The sequence below is a fragment of the Styela clava genome, chromosome 6, assembly GCF_964204865.1.
Source record: "Styela clava chromosome 6, kaStyClav1.hap1.2, whole genome shotgun sequence".
In the NCBI taxonomy this organism is placed as follows: Eukaryota; Metazoa; Chordata; class Ascidiacea; order Stolidobranchia; family Styelidae; genus Styela; species Styela clava.
The window spans coordinates 21,576,772-21,599,371 of record NC_135255.1 but is presented as its reverse complement, the minus strand read 5'-3'; the positions used below and the strand labels follow the sequence as shown (position 1 = coordinate 21,599,371).

Sequence of the window (22,600 nt, the reverse complement as noted above, 5' to 3'; positions counted from 1 at the left end):
GGGTCAGTGATCCGAAAATGTAGGTTGTTGCGAATTTTAAATTTGAAAGAGATATAGGTATATACCGTACCGATTTTTTGATTTATATAATTTAAATATTTGTTTGTGAAAATTTTATCTGTGTAAACACCAGCGCCATATGATTACTGTTGATGAAAATGAAAAAATTCAGGCCAAACTGATTTTCGTACGTCAGCACGGAACCACGGATTAGGATTCGTCAGTTTGTTTTGTATTTTACACACTACAGCAGTTTCTAAATTTGTCGATATTTTAGTGATTCAAGATTATATAATGGGTTTACTGAAAAGTTTTTGGATGGATTTCACACAAACCATGAAAGCGAAGGAGAATATAACTATGATACATTTCTGCTGTGTTGGTTATTTCTATCTTCTGGCTTTCTCTGCATTGTATTGTTGCCTTTTTATTGCGTTTCCGATTATCTACCGACACGACGACGATTATAATTGGAACTTGTTCGCTTTCTTCTTTTTGTTTATCAACATGATCGGGAATCAAATACTTGGAACAGTTTATAATTCTACATACACAGATGGTATGAATATATTTTATGATCTTTATTTTTTGCGAGTCTTTTAATGCTGTAATGTCTGAATGTGGTACCATTCAGAAATAAATCATTATCTCTCATTATCAATATTTCTTCATCACAGTATAACCGTACATACCGTGATTCCCCAAAATGAGACCTATCCCATATTTAAGAATAATTTTAATATAAGCGCGGCGGTGTGGCTCCATGGGCTAAGCGTTAGGAATACGCTCGCCACCGCACCTCTAATTACTCCAGTACTCTGCGTGGGTTCGCAGGTTCGAACCCATGCAGGGATGGTTATGTGCGAGAGGATTGCTGGACTCCTCGCCGTCGTTGGGTGGTTCACGTAACCGCTGGTCGGTTACGGCTTCCTCCACCACCAAGTCCATGCCTCCGAAAACAAACAATAAAACTTATCCCATACCCGACTTGGAATGGTAACCGGACGAGAGGCCGTGGTTCGCCATATGGATAAGCCGTCCAATCGACTTTCCTCTCCCCCGGTATAAATATGTAAATCCTATCCCACCTATAAGCTCTCCCATTAACGTTACGCTTCGGTGCTCCCTACAGTTGAACGTCGCCAAATGAATACAAATAGCCTAATACATAGGTTCTCAAAGTGCTCCGTACGGAGCCCCAGGGCTCCGCGAGAGTAACCCAGGGGCTCCGCGAGCTATTCGATTACTTTTCAAAATACTGACTTGGCTAATTTAAAACTGTTCCTAGAAGCAATAACAGCTTTGATGAAATTTGACAACAATATAGCGTCGAAATATGGCAAAGGGGCGGAATTAAAAAATTCAAATATGTATTTATGCACTCTCACTTAATTTATGTCTCACGCTTCCTAACAAATATGGATGACTATGAATTGTTTTCTTCAGGTCTAATTCTCAATCCTCCCCCCAAATCCTGGATTCTGTGCATGACGTGTCAACAACATTGTCCTCCACGATCTCACCACTGCCCCGTGTGTCAGAAATGTATTTTGAAGCGAGATCATCATTGTTACTTCTTCATGACATGCGTTGGAATCCAGAATCTTAGATATTTTTTACCTTTCTCGTAAGTTTGAACATTTTATTAAATTAAATTTTGTTTGTGTTTATATTAGTCTCAAATCGACGTTTGAGTTATTGAATTGTTTGGTACTTTTGCTGCCTGTTTTTAACGCTAAATGTTTGTTGGACTTGGTATGGTTCTACCTAAACAAGCATGATGTGATATTAATAGACTGCAGATTAATTTATGTGAGAATTATTAGCCAGTTGAGCAAAAAATATAGATTGATATTTTTTCGAATTTCACATGTCAATGCATAATACGCACCTTATTCATAAGACAATATTTGACTTATTTGCTTTGAAAGTGAATTAGTATTATAGAAAGTAAAATACACAGAGAATACGATATATACTTTCCTATCCTCGGGATAAATTTTGAAAACCTCATGATACTTATATTTCAAAATAATCACTTGTTTTTACAGATTCTACGTGGGGATTGGATCACTTTACTGCGTCAAGCAAATGTTATCATATTTGAACTATTCTTACGTTACGATAGAGTTTTCTCTGAGTGCAATTTTCTCGTACTTTTTTCCGGGAGTAATGTACAACTACCTATGGAGCGGCGAAGGCAATTTGAATTTTGACAAACTGTATTGTATTTTAGTCTTATATGGGTCAGTGGTTACAGGTATAGGAGGTTCATTTTACTTTTTATCCGAGCTTTTTATATCGATGAGGGGGCAAACAATTTACGAATTCGGGAAAGATATTAGAAAATACGATTTCGGCTTTTTGAGAAATATAAAACAAGTTTTATGGCCGTGGGGAATTTTGTACTTCCTAATGCCCTTGCCAGTGCCAACTAAAGAGATCAATGCACCCTGGGGTACTCCAAAGTTTGTTAAAGGTATATAAAAGAGTGTCCATTGTAGGATGAGTAACAAAATGAGTGTCGACAATGCAATAGCTTCTACGCTGCATGGCTCGACAGTGTGGGCCATCGTGCTAAGGATTTTGCTTGTTGCTACACCACCGATTACCCTTCGCAGGTTCGCATTTTCGAATCCCTGCACTTCTTGCTGCTGTTGTGTGGTTCACGTAACAAACTCACATGAACTGGTAACAGGACAAGAGGCCGTGATTCGCCATATGATTAAACTGGTCTATCGGCTTTCCGCTTCCCTGGGATAAATAAGTGAATTTTAATCTACCCTAATCCCATACCCAACATGGACTGGTAACTGGACGAGAGGTTGTGATACGCCATATATCTCTCCAGGATAAATATGTAAATCTTACCCTATAAAATTTTATTTTCATCCTGGACAAGGAAACTACTCAGGATTCACACAAAGGCAGAGAAATTGTAAATTACTGGCAACAGTAATTATTTGTTTACTAACCGGTGACAAATACTAACAACTGAGATTAAATTTCATACTTGAGGAAAAAATCTGGGTGCTCCTGAAGTAGATGGCAGACACCGGAACGTAGTATGTGTACGTAGGGTTAGGCCATAATTTTAGGTACAGATACTATGATAAGAAAACTTTGAATAAAATTATGGCCTAACCCTAACCTGGTACACATACTACGTTCAGGGTGTCCGCCATCTTGGTACGCTTACTTCAAGAGCACCAAAATCTGAAGGTGAGCTGATTGGCGATTGCAGCAAATGGATCAAAATACTACCATCTTTTCCTGAGGTGGCTCTAAACCTGTTGGAAGTTATAGATTTCTGTATGTTATCTGTTTAATATGACAGCATTTTAATATACAGGATGGTTGGTAGAAAAACGAAAAATTTGCCAAACAGTTATTTATATTCACAAAAAATAACTTTCCCAAAGTTTTTTGAAGGCCTATGTTATAATACTACACAGAATATTACAGAAAGGGTATCGAACTAAAGAAAACCTAGAACCTAAAATGTATCGGTAAAGAAGTGAGTAAGCACGCATTTTATTCGTGATCTCATCTGACCTTAAAATTTTCTGCTTTTCCAGCAACTACCCTGTATATTCATATACAAAAATGTCATTGTGAAATGTGGACTCTGGTTTGTAGAAAATATGCAATAGTAACTGTACTATTTACATGTGCTTTAGATGCTATGATGATTTTAAGCAATTTTGTATGTTTTTTATACTGCAGTAAATTTGAGTAATGAATATGAGGTGTTATTTAATTATGCCGGTGGGATGGCACACATTTTGAGAGGAAGATTTTGAGATATAAAGGGTGTCCATAAATTGTGTTATGAAGTCAGTTTTCGATATATCTTAACCCAGGGTTTCCTGTGACGACTGTACCAGGGGCCTGCTACGATATGAAGCGAATCTAATCGATCTTTAATGATGGATTCCAATGCGTCTTTTTGGTTGAGCGTTGCAGACGATATCAATTGCTGTCAGGCAAGAAAATCAAAATTTTATCGATTTGCAAAGACATACATGTAATAGGCAGCAATTTTAGCTCTTACCAGTATGATGCCATAATACAGGTCAAACCTTGAGGGTCTGTCAAAAATAAAATCCACAAACAAGGGCTCGCGGCCCAAAAAGTTTGTGAACTGTCTCAACCAGTTTTGTTGTTTTTTAATCAGTAATCGTTCATGTATTTTTACTTCATTTGATACATCTGTGAGGGCCAAAACAATATCTGGTATCGATAAATTCCCTTTTGCAATTTTTGTGCGTGAGCATGAGTGTGTTTGAATATTATTTTTCTACAAATGAGCGTACGAATGTTTGTCGTGTATCAAAACTTTCTATTTTAATAAAAGTATACACATTTTAACCAGGTTTTATGAAAGCCTTTATAGACAATATTCACAGTAACTAGTTGGTTTTTCCAACAAATAACCTAGCATGACAGACAAAAGGTATAGTTTCGCATATGAACAAGCCATTTCCCATTTCGCCAATCAGGGCGAGATAAATTGGTAGAAAAAAACCAAACCAGAAGGATCCTATGTCTTCAGAAAATATGAGCTCATCACATAACAGTATCTGCTTGTCTGGAGACTTGAACCAAACAAAATTACGGCTCTGCGAAATCACTCATAAGTTTAGACATAAATACCTGGTAGTGGGTATGAGGAAAGCATATATAATCTGCAATGGCAAAGTAATAAGATCTGATACACAAGTGGTTCATAACCTTTTAGAGCAGTGGTTCGGGGGTCGCGGCGGGTTGCGAAGGTCTGACAAAACGGTAGAAAATAATACAAAACTTTAGGTTAAATATTGGCAATAGAACGCGAAGAAGTCTGGAATAGACTCTCGTCTGCCTCCGAAAGATTTTCACTAGCTGTCGTGAGACCCCAGAATGTCGCTTATTGCTTGGAAACCAAGCATGCGGCGTGAGGTGTTAATGGCATGTTAACCATTGTGGCGTCACACGAACTAGTCTGCATTTCCGCGCGTCACAATGCGGAAAACACGCGGGCTTCGAAGCAATTGCGGGATTTTGAAACCATGGCCGCTATGGCCAAACCCATGGCGACTGACTTTTTAGCTGCCACAAATCAATGGCGAGATGTCGTTACCACGGCAGCAAATTGAAAACCAGAAGCGGCTAAAATTTTGCTGCCGTAGCCACGACATGTTGGCCGTAATGGCAGGGCTGTCCCTGATGGCAATAAATATGGGTTGGGTTGGAAGTGAAACAATTTTCTCATGGATACAGTTTTGATGGATTTGGGGTTAAGTTTCAGGTTTAAGTAAATATAATTCCGCATGATGCACTAAAATCTGGTACATGTGGTAAGAACCTCGCCTCCTCTTTGCCGCTTATTTTATTGATAAGTATAGAAAGTGAGGCAGGAGGTCGGGAGGTATTTGTAAACCACCAATGGGGGTCACGAGCCAAAAATGGTTGGGAACCACTGTTTTAGAGCTTGTGGCCTCCATGGAGGCTTTTAGCACTGTTTATCTTTTCAGTGATATTTATAGTGTTATTTTAAGTGATAGATTCCAAATCCTGCTATGTTCAAACAATTCATGCTCAACAATGTAAAAACATCCTTTGAAATAATCTTATCAAGTAATGAAACCAGGAATAATAGGGAGTTTTCTTGTCAAGGAAATATAAAAATAGTTTTGCACCAAGCATTGTGGACCCTCTTGGGATGCACTAACCAGCAGGCACTCCAATTTAAGACTATAATATCGGCTAAGAATGTGCAAACTATTTAATTTCACAGTACCAAGGTAAATTATAAAGAATATATTCATACTGTATGATATCACAAAGCTATGAAATATAGGAATTAAATCTCTGGGCAGCTGTTCTCGTAGCATTCTTTGTTTGCAGAATTTCGTTTGTCTGTTTGTGACCTTGAGAAAATGTTGAAGGTCAAGTCAATTGTTCCAGAATATCAAATAGAACCTAGAAACGAAATGAAAATCTAATAATAAAAAATAGTGCTGTAATTATCAGTAGTTATTCTTCTATGTTCTACCCTGGTGGCTACTTGCACACAATGCAAAGATGCTGTAGCACGAGTGAAGATGACTATCCTAAAGTGATTGAAGAAATACAATTGTGGATACGGGCTGCAAGAGACTTAAATACTTTTTAATGACACCATAAATTGTGAATAAGGGACAAACAAAATATTGCGGTGGATACACACAAAAGATAGTGTTGGCTTGAGCCAGGGGTGTGGCTATCGCACCAAGCCATTTAGTATGAGCCTTATTCATAAAACGCAAATTTTTCCATTGCTTTGGTATTAAAGGTTGAGAGCAGTGTTCCCTCTAAAGTGTGCGCGTACACAGCTTTCAGAGGCTGCGCACACGCATAGATTTACTGCGCACAGACGTATTTCGATGTAATGTAACAATGTTCTCGGTTGGCAGGTTGAGAAAGTTTGTTGTTAGCCCACCCATTACCTGGTTAGAACGTCAAAACTTCTTCATTGGTTTTTGCACAAATATTAGTCATTTCCAAAAAAGTGCGCACACACCAAAATTTCTGCACACACATACTACAAAAAATTAGAGGGAACATTGGTTGAGAGAGAAGTACTTTTTTCTCATAGCCAAGAGAAATCTGATATAACGTACAGTTATTCTTTGTACAAAGTATGCTCGCATTTGCAAACTCACAACTTCACTCCTGTCACCCAAAGTAAATTGGGACACAGAAAGCCTAAATACATAAGTTGTCCATACCTTTGCTTTGTCTCCAATTTTTCCTGTTCTTCTGCAAAGTTTCTTTATGATTCCTTGCATATTTATCAATTCCAAATATATTTGTGGAAGACTCCTAAAATATATAATTTGATTTTGTGTCCATAAATGATGAAGTGAATATGGTGTTTTCAAATATCACACAATTTTTTTTAAAGTCCGAAATGTATTCGCACACATTTTTCCCTATTCATTTTTATTCCTCAGATCATATATAAAGACTTTCCCCCTAATTACCTAGGACTTGTCCTTAAATTTTTGGAATGCTAAAGACAGATCTGGTCCTCCATGTCCACATGTCAAGTCAAGTTTTCAATTTTTTCCAACCGGTAAAAAGACAAAAATCATGAAAGAAAATGAGGAAAAAATGTTATTCGCGTTACATTAAGGGAAGTCGCGGGGGAACAGAACTGGGTATCGAGCAGTGACACCCATGTTTTTAAAATTTAATTCAACAGATTGGGAAGGAGAGTTTCAGTTTGTCAGTGAAATCTTGTGTCTTGATGTATAATATTTGTGTCTGAATTATTTATGATGACTTGTATGACAAAATAAAGTTATTGTCTATTGCACTGGTTCTCGAACGATCGGGCGCCCTCCACAAGGGTAGACAATTTTTTGTTGGGGGGGGGGGGAGGGGGGGGCAAGAAGCTAACTATAAATAAACATAATTGTTAGATTTGATTTGGTCGCTTCATTTTGGATATTTACATTTCTTAATTTTGGATATTCCATCCACATATTTTCAACGTATTTTTTAAAGAAAATAATACTTTTGCGTTACCATCTGTTATTTGTAGCTTATTGTTAGCTAGTTCTTTTTAAGATGGGGCTCGAGACTTGACAAAATCTAAACAAGGGGCATGGCATAAAAAATTGGAAAACTACTTGTCTATTGTAAATAAAAACATGCCAATCTCAGAAACCATAACCCCTTGGGCCTTGATGGACATTAAAGAAGTAGTTTGTTGCGGCCTCAGCCACTAAAATACTCACATGCTATGGTTTTTATCTCCCTCTCCTTTCTGTTTTAGTTCTCTCAATTCCATGTACCAGTTCTGAGACATTATCCTCATGAAGTCCAAGCTCGCTACCACATAACTAAAAAATATTATCATTTTGAAGGTGTATGCAGAACAATAAAAAGTTAATTAAAATGTGTTGGGTTAGGACCAGTGTTAACTCTAAGCAAATTATGAGTGCGAAAGTGCTTCGCAGTCGAAAAAAAAAGTGCGAAAGTGCTTTTGCCGATTTTAACAAGTTAGGTGCCCTAGCCTTTCATATAACCCATTTAAAACGGCATAGATACTCGAAAAAGCGCTCTTCTGGTTAATATTATGAATTAAAGAGAAGCCTTTCCTTAACGAGTTCCCTTTTAGCGAATTCACGTTTAATTAGAACAAGTGAATTCATCGGCAACGAAAGGACATCTGCTACCACCTGCCGCGGACAAAACTTTCATGCAAGTATCACAGTGTCAATTGCTTACTCGCGTGAACAGCAAAGGCTTTCACATTTGTTACTCCTTCCGTCTAACAGACAACGATTGGAACAGGCAGACTGGAAACCATATTAGTTACAGGGTGGATCATTTGTACAAATCCCGTGCAAAATAATTCCCCTCCCCAAAAATATAAATAGCAAATCAACTAATTAGGGTTAGGTGTGCCCGTGCGCTGGAAATTCAACTTTTCGATTTATCCCTAAACCTAATCTGATAATTATTATTTTGTGATTTTGAACCACTTTGAAAGTCGCCACCCGCTGTTTTAAAAGATAGGTTAACCTACCTTCCCTCCGAAATATTAAGCAGGATACTCCCCTGTTTTAGGAGATAGGTTGACCTACTTTCCTTTCAAACTTTTTTCTCCGAAATATTACACAAGATCACTTTGAAAATCCTCCCGTTTCCTGAGCTAGCGTGACCTAATTTCTCATTTATATTATACTATTTCAGAGCTTACCCAAAGACAAGTAATTTTTAAATGTCCACATGCCTTGGTTTGCGTGCGAATTAGTTTAAATCGGGCAGAAAACATCATATATTGGCAAAATGTTTAGTAATGCCATGTACTTTCAGCATTCATAAATAGCACTCTTTGTAATGCTGCTGACCTAGTATCAAATATTCGCATCACAACGCCACTTGCGAGGTTTCCATATATTTCAATTACACTAATAGGAACGATTACACTAACGAGTTTTCTTTTGCTAAGGTACACTAAATATAACGAGGGTGATTCTTGAAAAAACATGAATATAAAAAATAAACGAATGATATGATAGTGGATCCCAAATAATTTTGAGAGTGTCTCGAAATACCAATTCATTTGATAAATAATTTTTATTCGACCACATGAACACTGATATCCTGAAAATAAATGTTGAAAGAGAGTGCGCATTCTCAGATATAGGACATCCAGTCGCGATATTCAATCGTTCATATGCACAAATCTCACATTAATAGTAATTGCTACCCAAGTTTGTAAAGTTTAGAAACCAACAAACATAAAATAACTTATCCTAAAACACAATTAAAATTCAGTCGGCAATAAATTGCGCCAAGACGATGCCATACAAAACAAAAAAGATTTGGTCGCGAGAGTTATGTTAGATGACTGCAAAACGACGTTGTTTTTTGAGCAGAATGTAAAACAATCAAATTGAAAAAACGGGAGTTATATTGTACTTATACACCTGTTGGAGTATTTCGGACAATTTCGAATTTAAAATAAATGAAAACCCGACATATAATAAAGACGCAAAAGTAAAATGAACATTTATTGAAAAAGTTATTATTTAAGAAAGACAACATGATCGTACAATTCCGCCAAAACCTCGATGTTCGCAAGTGAGATGATAAACGAGAATATCGGTTGGAAACCGAAGACTTATCGATCGATAGTTAGGGGATCCCCCAAAACAGAAACTGCAGTTTCGATTCATCCGCTCTTGTAACTTGCGCACTGCGCATCGCACACACACACTCGGCGGGTTTCAAAATTCTCTCGCTTTACAAAAATCTAGATCACTATATCAATAATTGATTGATAACTCGCTAATTATACGACATAATTCGCCCAAAATCAATAGGATTCTGGTCCGAGATAAGATGAATGCACATGCAAAATCTGGAGCAGATTCAATCCCGCTTTCGTGAGATATCGCGTGCATCTAACAGACACACACACACACAGACAGACAGACAGACAGACATACAAATACCTATCAATATACTTACCGATCTTAAGATCGATAAGTAATAAATACTTCCCTGTATTCGATCAATTAACTTTAGCGTATCGTTGTTCTGCCAACAAACAGCTGGGTGCAAAATATTTCCGTCCTGTGATATGCTCACAAATATTCTCGATATTAATATCATACCCTCGCGTATGTACTTTCTATTAGCTCTTTAGTGATCCCTTCCATCCTTGGCCAAGTCATGTTTCGAATATGTGAACGTTTTATTCGGCCATACATGGCCGGCGAGATGTTAAAATTGTAAACAAGAGAGAGGTAAAATCAATCGCGAATTTCGTTATAACGCTCGTTTACGAATTGTTGCGCCTGTTATCGTCGAAAATGATTACATTTGTTGTATTTTGAGGCATTTAAGCAGTAATAATTAGGGCATGACATCATCAAAATCGTCAAGTGAGATTTTGAAATTGCAAATTCCGTAAATAAAATTGGGAATTACTCGGTAACGAATTCAGCTTTAATGACCGTCGGGGTATTGTTTTTTTTGAAAATTATAATTAATGTGAGAGCGCCAAAAACATACAGTCCATACCGATGCGACTGCAATTTATATGGCCGCACTTGGTGTTGCGCGTTTATTAATAGTGTAAAATAAATTACACGAATATCAATTATAACCAAGCCTGTGAGCGTGTTTATTTACTGTGGGCAAAAATCGTAAAATACCGTCTTGAGACAAATTCACTTCTATTGCAAAATCTTGATTTTCAGTTATTGTCGTTATAGAAATAACGTGTGGCAACTTTTAAATTTATCGGCGACCAAAAAACCGCCCCACACTCGTCCAAACGTGTGTCGAGCTTGAACGACAGGAACAGATTCATCGACGACTTTAATTAGGGAAAATATGTATTTTATTGGAAATGCAAAATAAATGTAACAAAACGCATTTTTTTGTGATATAACTTTGTATTTTCGAAAGGTAAAATTTGATCTAAATTAATCGCAAAAATGTTTTATTTTAAATGTAACAAAACACATTTTGCGATATAACCTTGTATTTTCGAAAACGGGTTTCCTGAAAAGTAAAATATGATCTAAATTAATCGCAAAAATGTTTTATTTTAAATGTAACAAAACACATTTTTCGCGATACACCTGTATTTTCGGATACCGGGTGTCATGAAGAGTAAAATATGATCTGAGTTAACCCTAAATAATGTTTCTTTCCAAATGTATCAAAACGCATTTTTTGCGATATAACTTTGTATTTTTTAATGTTTTATCTATCGTCTAACTAACGTCTGGTACACATCATTTTCGGGGAGAACTCTAGCCCGCGAAACGTCATTTAATTTAAAATAGAGAATGTTTCACCCAATCCAAAATGGAAAATCGCCAGTAAGTCGACAGGGATTCAACCCTCCAGATTCAGTATTCTATATCCCCCCGTGTCAGAACTTTCTGAAGAATGGAACAAAGAACCCGTCAAACCACGGCGGAAGAAGGGGAGTATTTTTTGCACTAATAATTAGGGCGTGACAATATCAAAATCGTCAAGAAACTGGTGAATTTGCAAATTCCATAAATAAAATTAAATAAAAAAGGGAATTAGTTACAATTAGCGCCTGACCTCTATTAGGCACTCGAGCACTCGAAAAAAAAAGCACTCGAGCCCAATCTTTTTAGCATTAAGTCGCATACGTCGCCTTTATTGCCGAATTATTCAATCACTATTTTAAATCAACATTCAGGATTGGCACTATTTCAGATTTGCGAAGTTTATCACCATAGAAATACATCAGAAAGTTAGTGATTCTGACAGGGTAATTCTCTGCCACCTTAATATCTGCATCACGGTATGGACAATAATATTACCATTCGCATAAAATTGGGACGGTAAATTTACAAATCTTGATAGGTAATATTAAAGCCAACGCAAATGTTAATTTGAGTCCTCAATGTCTTCAACAGCTGTTGCCGATGTGAACGAACGGGTAAACCCGAAATATAAAACTTCGATGTCCGCCGACCCACAAGAATTCATATTTGTAAAAAAGAGAGGGCGGGAATATAGATTACCCAAAAACTGGATATCGCCGCCAAAACGAAGAACAATTAGCGATTACAACGGAATTAACCAGTATAAAGGCTTTGTTGCCGATTTTTCAATGTTTCCACCACGTTTATTCGGTACTCCTTAAAAATATTCGATTCAAAAAAATATTGAATTTTGCCCACCCGTCCTCGGCATATCAATCAGAAATACCGGTAGTTGTGTAAATATCGCAAAATTCCGGAAAATGCCACATCCTTTCAACATTGTGATTACAATAAAATGGCACTTAATGGTATTTTGTGATTTTGCAAATCTGTGACATGCTGCTAAAAGTTTCGTCTGATTTGAAAATCGTGCAGTTTGGTCACAATTCATCCAAAGTGACTATAAAACGTTACTAACACTTTTATAGTCATTTTGAATTCATCGATATCATTGATAGTCACATGACCACTCTCCTTCAAAGAAACGCACTGCGTAGTATTCCAACATCTGGTTTCAAACACCTGGGAGCGTTTTTTGCGGGAGAAGCGGAATCGGTGTGCTTGTATAATAATCATATTATAAACAAGAATTTTGCCGTTAATGCAAAAGCTTTATCTCCTATGTCTGCATCTCATAGGTTAGAATTCCGGTAAATATCGTTATGATATGCAGAATTGAGTTACAAAGTACTAGTATGTTACTTATTTGTCAACTTAATACTCGAAAATATTTGTTAACTTTGAACTTTTATTCCATTCAAAATCGGAAAAAACTGCTATTTTTCTTCAAAATCGGAAAAAAGTGCTATTTCGCAGTCCCTAAAAAAAGTTGCGAAAGTGCTTCGCAATTTTCGCAAAAAAACGCGCTAATAGTGAACACTGGTTAGGACAGTGGTTCTTACAAACTTCCACGATTTGTGGCCCTCTCCAAAGACTTTTAACACCCTAAAAAATACATAGTTCTCTTGTTTTAATCGAAAGTGAGACCCCGGAAAGTCCTCGACTTACGACGCAGTTCCGTTCCTGAGACTCGGTGTAACCCGAATTAAGTCGGAACATTATATTGAACAGTGCATAAATAACTTTATACTTATCGTACTGTATTGTAAATGTGAAGTATGGTACTGTACACTAATAAAATGTACAAATAATGCAAAAAAAACTTTATTAGAAAAACAGAAAACAATTTCATATCACGTGAATAAAAGCAAATACTGTACAGTACAGTATTATCTTTTAACATAACCTCGACATAGCGTTATGGAGTGTGCGTTTGTAACCTCGAAACAGCGTAAGTCGCGACCGTCGTAACCCGAGGACTCCCTGTAATGGTTTTGAGCATGTAAATCAGTTTGTAAAAGTCAACTCTCTGAAACACTCGCAATGGTTTTGAGCATGTAAGTCAGTTTGTAAAAGTCGACTCTCTGAAACACTTGCAAAATTCGCATCCAAAATGTTGCAATAGTGAGCCATTGCCCTAAGTGAGCCGGGGGCCCAGTTAAGAACCCTGGGTTAAGGATAAGTTAGATGAGTTTATCCGAATTCATCAACCGAATTCAAGAATCAAGGAGTACAGATATAAAAATTAGCAATGTGTAATAACAAGAGAGTACATGGGAAGAATTCTAAACCAACAAAATAGGGAAAAAAAAAATTTAAAGAAAAAAAAGTTGTAAACCCCTGTTCTAAACGTTTTTGACTGAACTTACTCTTCAAATTTAGTCTTTAATAATCTTTGTAGAACAGGTAATAATTCGACACAAATTCCGAGCGTCACTTTCTTTCCGATGGCATTGTTTTCACGAATACTGGAAAACAAAGATTAATAGGTTAATATTTATAAGAGGAGGAATGTAAATTTAGGAAAAAAAATTGACATTCAACTATACAAAAGTAACCGGTTAACAACTAATATCATTGTTTCATATCAATACTATTTCACATAATCACATAGGTAATTATTGATATGCCTATATTTTTGCGACCAAATGAGCTTGTAGTGATACATAAACACCTGAGTAAATAATATAGTTCAGCCAACACTTTGAATGCCTGTTCTACAAGCTGTGATGATTGTAATCGCTTGGGGCTTTGGTTTGATTTAGATAGATTTAGTTAATAAAAATAGAATTTTCATTTTTATCCCGGGGGAGAGAAAAGCCGACAAGATAGTTTAATCATATAACAAACCACGGTCTCTCATCCTGTTACCAGTCCAGGTGACCAGCGGTTACAGGAACTACCTTACGACGACGAGAAGTGCAGCAATCCTCTTGCACACACTCTCCCAATGCCGAAGTCTTAGATTACCTGCTAGCTAAATGAGGTATAACATCAACAAACAAACTGTCATCATTAGTCCTGAGTAGAAAAGTTACAAGTTGTTGGATGTCTTCATTCTTCCAGAATGATAACGCTGCGTTTAATTTGATTTTACGGGATTCAAGAATATCAATCATTTTCTGATGATTTTCTGTGATCTGAAAGATTTCAAATAGAAATAGTTGAGTTTAAACAAAGAACAGGAGTCACATATTTACCCCGGGGGAGAAGAAAGTCGATAATACGTAAGACTTAATCATATGGAACCACGAACTCTCGTCTGGTTACCAGTCCATGTTGGATATGAAATTAGTTAGCCAGTTTCAGGTGCATGGACTTGATGGTGGAGGAAGCCATATTCGACCAGCGGTTACCTAAACCATCCTAGGGCAATGAAGAGTCCAGGTTTGCAGGGTAATTAGAGGTGCGGTGGGCGGGTGGCATATTCCTAACGCTTAGCATGATGTGCCACACCGCCGGGTTAAAATACTACTTTTTAGTTTCTTTTCTAAATTAAGAAGTATACAACCCACAGCTGCTGACCTGATTGTATAAAAACAGCAATCATGCTGTCATGGCATAAGATGTTCATTTAATTACGGTATCATGCCAAAAAACATTCATTAACTGAAGTTATGGGACTGTGATAGCCTTTTGCGGATTTAAAAAGAATAAACAGAGTGAAATATCCAATAAAAAACGAATGCAATAGTTTTTATTCACATAGTAGAACACCAATTTTGCACTATATTTCCAACAAAGAAAATAGAGATGAAAAGAAAAGAGGTACAATATCAAAAACATTTGTTGTTAAAAGCTAGTAACAAGGAATTTTGGAGATTGTGATCAAAGTATAAATTTGTTTTTATGGCATTTCTTCCTGCGAGTAAACAACGCAGTTGCAGAAACATGCAAAACCGCACGTTCAGCGTGTGACGTAACCATAACAACACGCCCCCAGGCAGTCGGAACGTCGACGTGAGTTTCCAAAAAAATCTGTTTATTAACATTTAAGTTAACTAGCGAGTGTTAAAAATTGAATAAAACCAAAAATTATGCAAAACTCACCAGAAGACATGCACTGTCTGGCTTAGAATAGTCCATTTTTGTTTGATAATAACAGCGGAACTTCTCTAGTCAAAAGTGAAATCTTTCAGATTATGCTCCGCCTTTTGATAATTTCACCAATGACCAAGCGAGATTTGGGGTCGAATAACACGGGTCAAAGAAACGCAAAAAAAATGCTTCAACTTCTCGATTTTTACAGTGAATAAATCCTGTAGCTTGGATGTTTACTGTACTGCCTATCTATAGGTAAATAATTTTTATTTTAACCAGTGTTTAGTGAATAGAGTTTTGTCAGCAATCAAACAAAAAGTTCGAATTAGTCAAAATCCTGTCACGGGAACAGCAAACTTGTAAAGATTTTTCGCTCAATTAGCTATGTCTGCAAAAGGAATGATGAAATGAGGGTTTGCGAGAACGAACTTTTGCGCGAATGAACTTTCCTAAAAATGCCGGTGTACAGTTTGGGAGAAATGACTCTTATTGGGAAATTCTATTCTCTCAGCAAGCCGTTGCAGTAATTGCTGCTCTATTTCAAGTAAATTTTTGGGTTGGAGAATTGCTACTCGTCAAGATTGCAGGATGCGGCATTTACTTTTTTCAGGACAGCAATAGATAAGTGCTGAAGCATGACTTACAAGTTTGTAAACTGGGTACCGGTACCGTAATGTCAGAAAAAGTGACTAATTTCAGAAAATTAAAAGTAGACCCATCAACGGACAATTTTAAGTATTCTGATAATTAGTCAGCTGTAGTAAAACTATTTTCTATCATGTTTAGATTTTCTTTTAATTTTGAAGTTTTACTTTTATTTTAATGAAATGTTGAAAGCTGCTTTATCTCAAGTAAACAGCAGAAGTTTACGCCTCCAGTTTAATGCAATAAGGGCGTTAAGGTAACTCAATGGTTCAATGAAGTTCATAGGTTGCTTGAAATGTCAACTGCCATAGATTCAATGCTAGTTTGTGAAAAGTCTGGAAGTGTTTAATATATTCGCGTATCTTATGTTTGTATATTTCTTGCCCAAGCCTCGTTTAACCAGGTTTGTGTTTTCTGTAACTTTTCTTGCAGTCCTCTTGTGTGTGTGCTGTTAATTTGAGTGTATTATAGAGTTTCCAAAACAAACTATCTATTTATCTGTTCTTATTACGTTCAGTGTTTTTGACATTTTAATTTGATTCAAAATTTATTGCATAGGTTTGAATTTGAACTCTATACCTATAATAATATCAACATATCTGGGCCCGATGTGCTAATCATAAAACTGAACAAAAATTTATTTTTCAGCTCTGCTCATTCAACTGGAAGTAATAAATATGATGTCACAATAGTTGGAGGAGGAATCGTTGGCCTGGCAACAGCAAGAGAACTATTACTGCAATACCCAAATCTCAAGTTTTGCGTCTTGGAAAAAGAACATCGATTAAGTAAGTGAGTTATGTATGGGCAAAGATGACCAAATCAAATATTGAAATACTTTCAAACTGACTTAACATGATTGAAAACATTATTTTAAAATGTTTTTCTAATAATAAATTAATCCCTCTTTACCCAAGTTTTATAGGAAGTATTTTCATTTATATTAAATTCAGTCGTCCGAAACTAATTGAATATTGAAACAGCAGGTAGCCAGTTTTCAGATGCATGGACTTGATATAAACACATTATTTTAAAATAAATAATTCAATTTTCCTTTTCATTCCTTTATGTAGGTATCCATCAGACAGGCCATAACAGTGGAGTAATACATGCTGGTATATATTATACACCTGGGACATTAAAAGCAAAGTTATGCGTCGAAGGATTGAAACTTATGTATAAGTATTGCGATGAGCATGGTGTACCTTACAAGAAAGCTGGAAAGGTGAAAAGTCATTACTGATAAAAGATTGGCAAAGCCAGGGTTTCCCAACTTTTTGGGTCGCGAAGATCGGCAATTTTCTATTGCATTTATCACCACTCTGTGGCATCTGAAGCTGTAGGCAAAATATCACGAGAATTCCTGTAAATTCTTGGGGTTTCTTGTAAAAGGCAAAAGTGAACTCAATTTTTCGCCTAGCATTGTCGCCCCATTGGAAATCGCTGCACTAACCCCACTATATTGACTTCTACGCATTCTTTTTCAGCTGATTGTAGCCACAGAGCAAGAAGAGATTCCCAGACTTGATAAATTATACAGTAGAGCTCAAGAGAACGGATGCAAAGTGGAAATTATTGATGGGAGTGAAATACAAAGCATTGAACCTCATTGCAGGGTAAGTAGTAAAAACAATGGGATAGATTTTATCTTGGAGAAGCTCCCACCACTGTCAAATTCCAAACATCCCTTTAAATTTGAGGGGACTAACACTTTATTTCTAACTGAAATATGTTTTTATTTGAATATTCAGAATAGTGTTGTTTATACCAGTTCATATGGTCGCTTATAAGTTACGAAATTTTTAGTGCTAATGCTAAAATTTTTACCAATCCATTATATTTTGAAATATCCCCTTCAAAATGATAAGCTGAAAGACAAACTGAGGGTGGAAAAACAATCATGAGGGGAGAGAATAGCTAATAAATTGACAGGAAACAATGGCTGCAAAGTAGAGATTATAGGTGGAGATAATGTACAAATCATTGACCCTTATTATCCTAGTAAATCTTGAGTATGTCTTGTTTTTCAGGGTCTGAAGGCCATTCATTCCCCCGAAACAGGAATAGTGGATTTTGGACTCGTTGCAAGGACGTATGGCAAAGAGTTTGAACAGAAGGGAGGTGATATAAAACTAGCTTTTGAAGTACAGGATTTCAAGCAGAACTCTGGTAAGGTTTTAAAACAGGCTCGTTTTAACGCAGCGACAAAAGCAAAAAAAAAACATGCTTTTTTTTCCATGTGAGCGATATTTTCATACATAAATTATCAGATTAGGATTGCATGCTTGATGGAAAAAATCTGAGTGTTGACAAGCTCTTCTCCCTAGGTACCCTAGATTAACAATGGCCACACAAAATGGCTTGGGAGGCCGGGTTATGTTCTACGGGCTGCCTTATGCAAACCTCTGTGTTGAAATGTCTAAACAGGGAGAATTGAACTTGAGATCTTCAAGCTGTGGTGCCAATATAGTTAGGTCCTGTGTCTCTAGGTCACCAATCAATAATAAATTATCTTTTTTAGATCCAAAGTATCCAGTTGTTCTGACGGGGAACCATGAATATGTGAGTTTATTTTAGCAGGCTTCTACATTAAAGAATATCAAAAATCAGAAGTGATACCATTTTAATGATGTTATGAATTCTCCAATTTTTTAACATTTTTCTTACACAGTTGTGCTAATGCTATTAAACTAATAATTTTTGTTTATAAAATCTCCCAATTTTCAACATTTTTACTATTCAGCAAGAAGTACAGTCTCGTTTTGTGATAGTATGTGGAGGCCTGTACTCTGATCGACTTGCAGCGAAGTCCAATTGTGATCAAATACCAAAGATCGTACCGTTCAGAGGAGAATATTTGATCCTAAAGCCGGAAAAAACTTATTTAGCAAAAGGAAATATCTATCCTGTAAGTTTTTTCTAATGTTTTTTTTATAGTAGGTGGATTGACATTTGTCGCTATGTGCATAATTTTTTTCTGCATATTCCTCCCTTGCTCCATTTTTCTTCATTACAAAGCATAAAAACATTATTTTTCAATATTTGGGCTGGGTTGGACATACCCTATTAATGCAGTCGTTGCGAATTTCACCTAATTATCTAGGCTTTTTGTTGTGGCTCCCAGAGAACAGCACCTAGCCCCACTCTCAGTAACTGGCTCTATATAATCGCTGCCTGTCCAGAGCCTTCTTCAAAACAAAATTGTTTAATAATTTCTTCACACAGGTACCGAATCCAGCTCTACCTTTTCTCGGCTTCCATTTCACTCCTCGAATGAATGGAGACGTTTGGCTCGGCCCCAATGCTCTTCTCGCTTTCAAAAGAGAGGGATACAAGTTCTTTGATTTCAATCTTAGAGATTCAATCGATGCTATAACGTTCAGGTAATTTTTTTTTTCGGGTCCTTTATTAAAACTTTACATGGGGAAAAATTTTCAGACCAATATTTATTTAATATGGGGGAAATCCCTGCACAATCACAGGGTCTTATACTTCACAGTGTCCTCAAAAAATATGATTTTCAAATTGCTTAGAAAATGGTAAACCAGAAAAATGTTGCTACTAGTTGCTTTTTTAGCAACATTATTTCCATTCTGTGTTTCGTAATTATTCATAACACGACTTCCCGAACTTTTAATCTTGTGACCCCTTCCAATACATTAAAATTTTCTGTGACCCCTGTCAAGTCAGCATTGTTATGCAAGCACGTCACTTCCCTGACCTTACGTATTATCTCAAAATCATGATATTTAAGTTTTGCACTAGTTTTAATAATTGTGTTTCAAATCAAAAGTGTAAAAAAGTACTATTTAAGTACAATAGATATTTGTGTGAAATTGGAGCATTCTTTGCGCTACATAAAATTTCCTGCGTACCCCTCTGTGGGGTTGTGAACCCCAGTTTGGGAACCCCTGATATAGACCATGGCGGGGTTTGTAATAAATTCTTATAATCTTTTATATTTTTGCAGCGGACTTAGAAAACTTGTTTTCAAAAACCTATCAGCAGGTTTTGGTGAAATTTATCGCTCTATGATGGTTGGGGCTCAAGTTAAACAGTTACAGAGATTTATCCCTGAATTGTCCGTGAAAGATGTCATGAGGTAAGATTGGTTTGTTTTAAGCGCTGCTCATTCACATATTTTTTCTCTGAAAAAGGCCTTTCACAAGCTACTGATATCTGATCATATGTAAGGATTAACTTTTATTTAGAAAGGGAGTAGTCCGATCACTATATCTTGACTTTTCTGCATTTCCAATTTTAAACTCATCGAATATGCATGTTCTTTGTTGAATATCAAAGATATTAACTTGGTACTCTTTTCCACCTTTAATTGAGAACTTGATTTGCTTTGAACGAACTTGCAACTCTTCTAGTGGTATTTTTACCACCTATATTTTGGTAAATTTGTGAAAGAAATATATATTTATACATCATCTAAGCCTTAAATTTGGAAAATATTTTCATATCCAAGGTGGGTTGATTCTTTCAAACTTTAACACCTCTCTGTACTTATGATTGCTTGTTCATTGCTTTATTTGGAGCAAAATATTCATTTTTATTTCCAGGGGGCCAGCAGGTGTGCGGGCGCAAGCTTTAGATACTGACGGTAACTTGGTGGACGATTTTATTTTCGATTCTGGACACGGTTCATTTGGTAAAAGGATGCTTCACGTACGTAATGCTCCATCGCCTGCAGCAACATCCTCACTTGCAATTGCTAGGATGATTGCCGACGAAGTTAAGACAAGATTCGAGTTGTGATGGTCAAATTTGGGCTGGTGTGGGTATATTTCAAGAATATAGATAATTCAGCGTCGGTTTAAGATAGGGTTCGGAAATTTTCAATTTGGTAAATTCATGCAAGGAAAGTACAATGTGTTAAAGTCCCAAAATTTTTCAAATTCCTGGGAGCATTTACAGATACAATATATAGTTGGTGGCCCCCGTAAGTGTATTGAATGAGATGAAAAGAACTTTAATATATTCGATTAAAATAAAACAAACCTGGTTAGGATATATTGAGAACCGACTTCATAACGAAATTGAATTAAATTGAGAGAATTTATCAATACCATATTTAGTTTGTTGGCCCCTGGTGTGTCAAATGTAGTAAATCCATTCGTTTGAAAGTTACTTCTTACCTTTTTTTCTATTTAAACTTGACATAAAATGATCAAATCTTAAAATTCTTTGTGAGAGAGTGTGACTGACAATACTGAAAATCCTGTGTTATGATTCTTTATGTGCACTAAAACAAGCTCGCATTTCGCATCGTAATTCTGCATAATACCTATATTATAAAACCTTCTATCTCGCATTTTATTGTTAATTATTTATTCCCCATGTGTAGTGAGCTAGAAAAGTTCGAAAATACTAATATATTTTCAAGTTTTATAAAACTTCCGTTATAGATTGTTATCCAAGATTATTCAGTTTTGTGGCGTGTTTTTTAGATGAATTTTATAATCAGACAAATATTTATTGTGTTATGGTGTTGAAATTTATAGAATAGAATTTTTCTTTTTTATCGCAAGAGGGAAGAGAGCCTTTAAAAACGACTCTAAACTTCCGGTTAATTTCGACTATGGCTTTTCGATAACCACCATTAGAGCCTGAAATCATGAATTTTCTATCATTAAGGATGAGAAAGGATTATATGTCTATGTCCCGCGATGCTTCACTGAAATTTAGCGACAAAACGGCTGCTGCAAATATTAACCGTAACTAAAGAGTGGAACTATGAATTGTTTTGTTAAATAATTGATCGACTAATAACATCAGATGCCAAGTTATTGCGTTGTGATACTGTCTTTATATCCATTTACTAGAAAATAAAAGCAGTAACTTTCTGGTTCTTGTTGAAAAAACAAGTGACCCAAGAAGATTTCAGTAACCAAATTTCAGGCCGCGACCCCATAGGTTGGGAAATACTGCACTAGACTATCTTGTGCTCAGTTTGTGGCAAGACCTTTTTAACATTTATCTAGTTTAATCCTAATAATCATGATGAAATTAATTTATATTTTCAAAGATGCAATTTTCTAAAATAAACAATTATTCAACTGCACTTTTTATGCTGCTATGATTTTAACATTGAATAAAATTTTGATCCATAGGTCTGTGTCTGTCTTGTGAACACTCCTAGCCATGACCAAGTATTATTAGGCTAGGGACTCCAAAAGTATGTGAACCAAGATGGCGGACACCGGAACATAGTATGTGGACCAGGTTAAACCATGATTTCAGGTACACATACTACGGGAGTCACCTGGCTATTCCCTAAACTCAAAATAGAACTAAAATTGGAATGAAATTAAGGCCTAACTCGAACCTGGTACACATACTGCGTTCCGGTGTCCGCCATCATGGTTCACATACTTCGGGAGTACCTTGGGGAGATTTATAGAGAGTTCCATTGTCAAAATTGTGGTAATTGCATATTTTGGTATTCTTAACTTATTTTGTCTGTTTTCTGGCAACCACAGTAAGTGCTTTAGTGTATCAGACCTAGTATTTGTGGAACTCGGCTGTTGTTTGAAAAGTAAGAACCATAG

General features: G+C 36.3%; 3 protein-coding genes across 3 annotated transcripts; 2 read left to right on the top strand and 1 right to left on the bottom strand.

Moving 5' to 3' along the window:
* Window positions 1-224: 224 nt before the first annotated feature.
* Window positions 225-3,743, top strand: LOC120332925 (putative palmitoyltransferase ZDHHC24). The gene is made up of 3 exons (XM_039400271.2): window positions 225-559; window positions 1,447-1,627; window positions 2,052-3,743. Exons 1-3 carry the CDS (start codon window positions 295-297, stop codon window positions 2,485-2,487), a joined length of 882 nt encoding a protein of 293 aa, XP_039256205.2. The 5' UTR covers window positions 225-294; the 3' UTR covers window positions 2,488-3,743.
* A 2,001-nt stretch (window positions 3,744-5,744) lies between these two features.
* LOC120332933 (KATNB1-like protein 1) lies at window positions 5,745-15,671 on the bottom strand. The gene is made up of 6 exons (XM_039400285.2): window positions 15,408-15,671; window positions 14,328-14,497; window positions 13,727-13,825; window positions 7,767-7,871; window positions 6,753-6,846; window positions 5,745-5,964 (listed from the first exon to the last, which is right to left on the bottom strand). Exons 1-6 carry the CDS (start codon window positions 15,441-15,443, stop codon window positions 5,932-5,934), a joined length of 537 nt encoding a protein of 178 aa, XP_039256219.2. The 5' UTR covers window positions 15,444-15,671; the 3' UTR covers window positions 5,745-5,931.
* Window positions 15,672-16,185: 514 nt separating this feature from the next.
* Window positions 16,186-22,161, top strand: LOC120332968 (L-2-hydroxyglutarate dehydrogenase, mitochondrial-like). Its single transcript, XM_039400319.2, has 10 exons — window positions 16,186-16,299; window positions 16,692-16,831; window positions 17,117-17,268; window positions 17,531-17,659; window positions 18,074-18,212; window positions 18,565-18,605; window positions 18,787-18,951; window positions 19,269-19,426; window positions 20,014-20,145; window positions 20,612-22,161. Exons 1-10 carry the CDS (start codon window positions 16,226-16,228, stop codon window positions 20,805-20,807), a joined length of 1,326 nt encoding a protein of 441 aa, XP_039256253.2. The 5' UTR covers window positions 16,186-16,225; the 3' UTR covers window positions 20,808-22,161.
* Window positions 22,162-22,600: the final 439 nt, after the last annotated feature.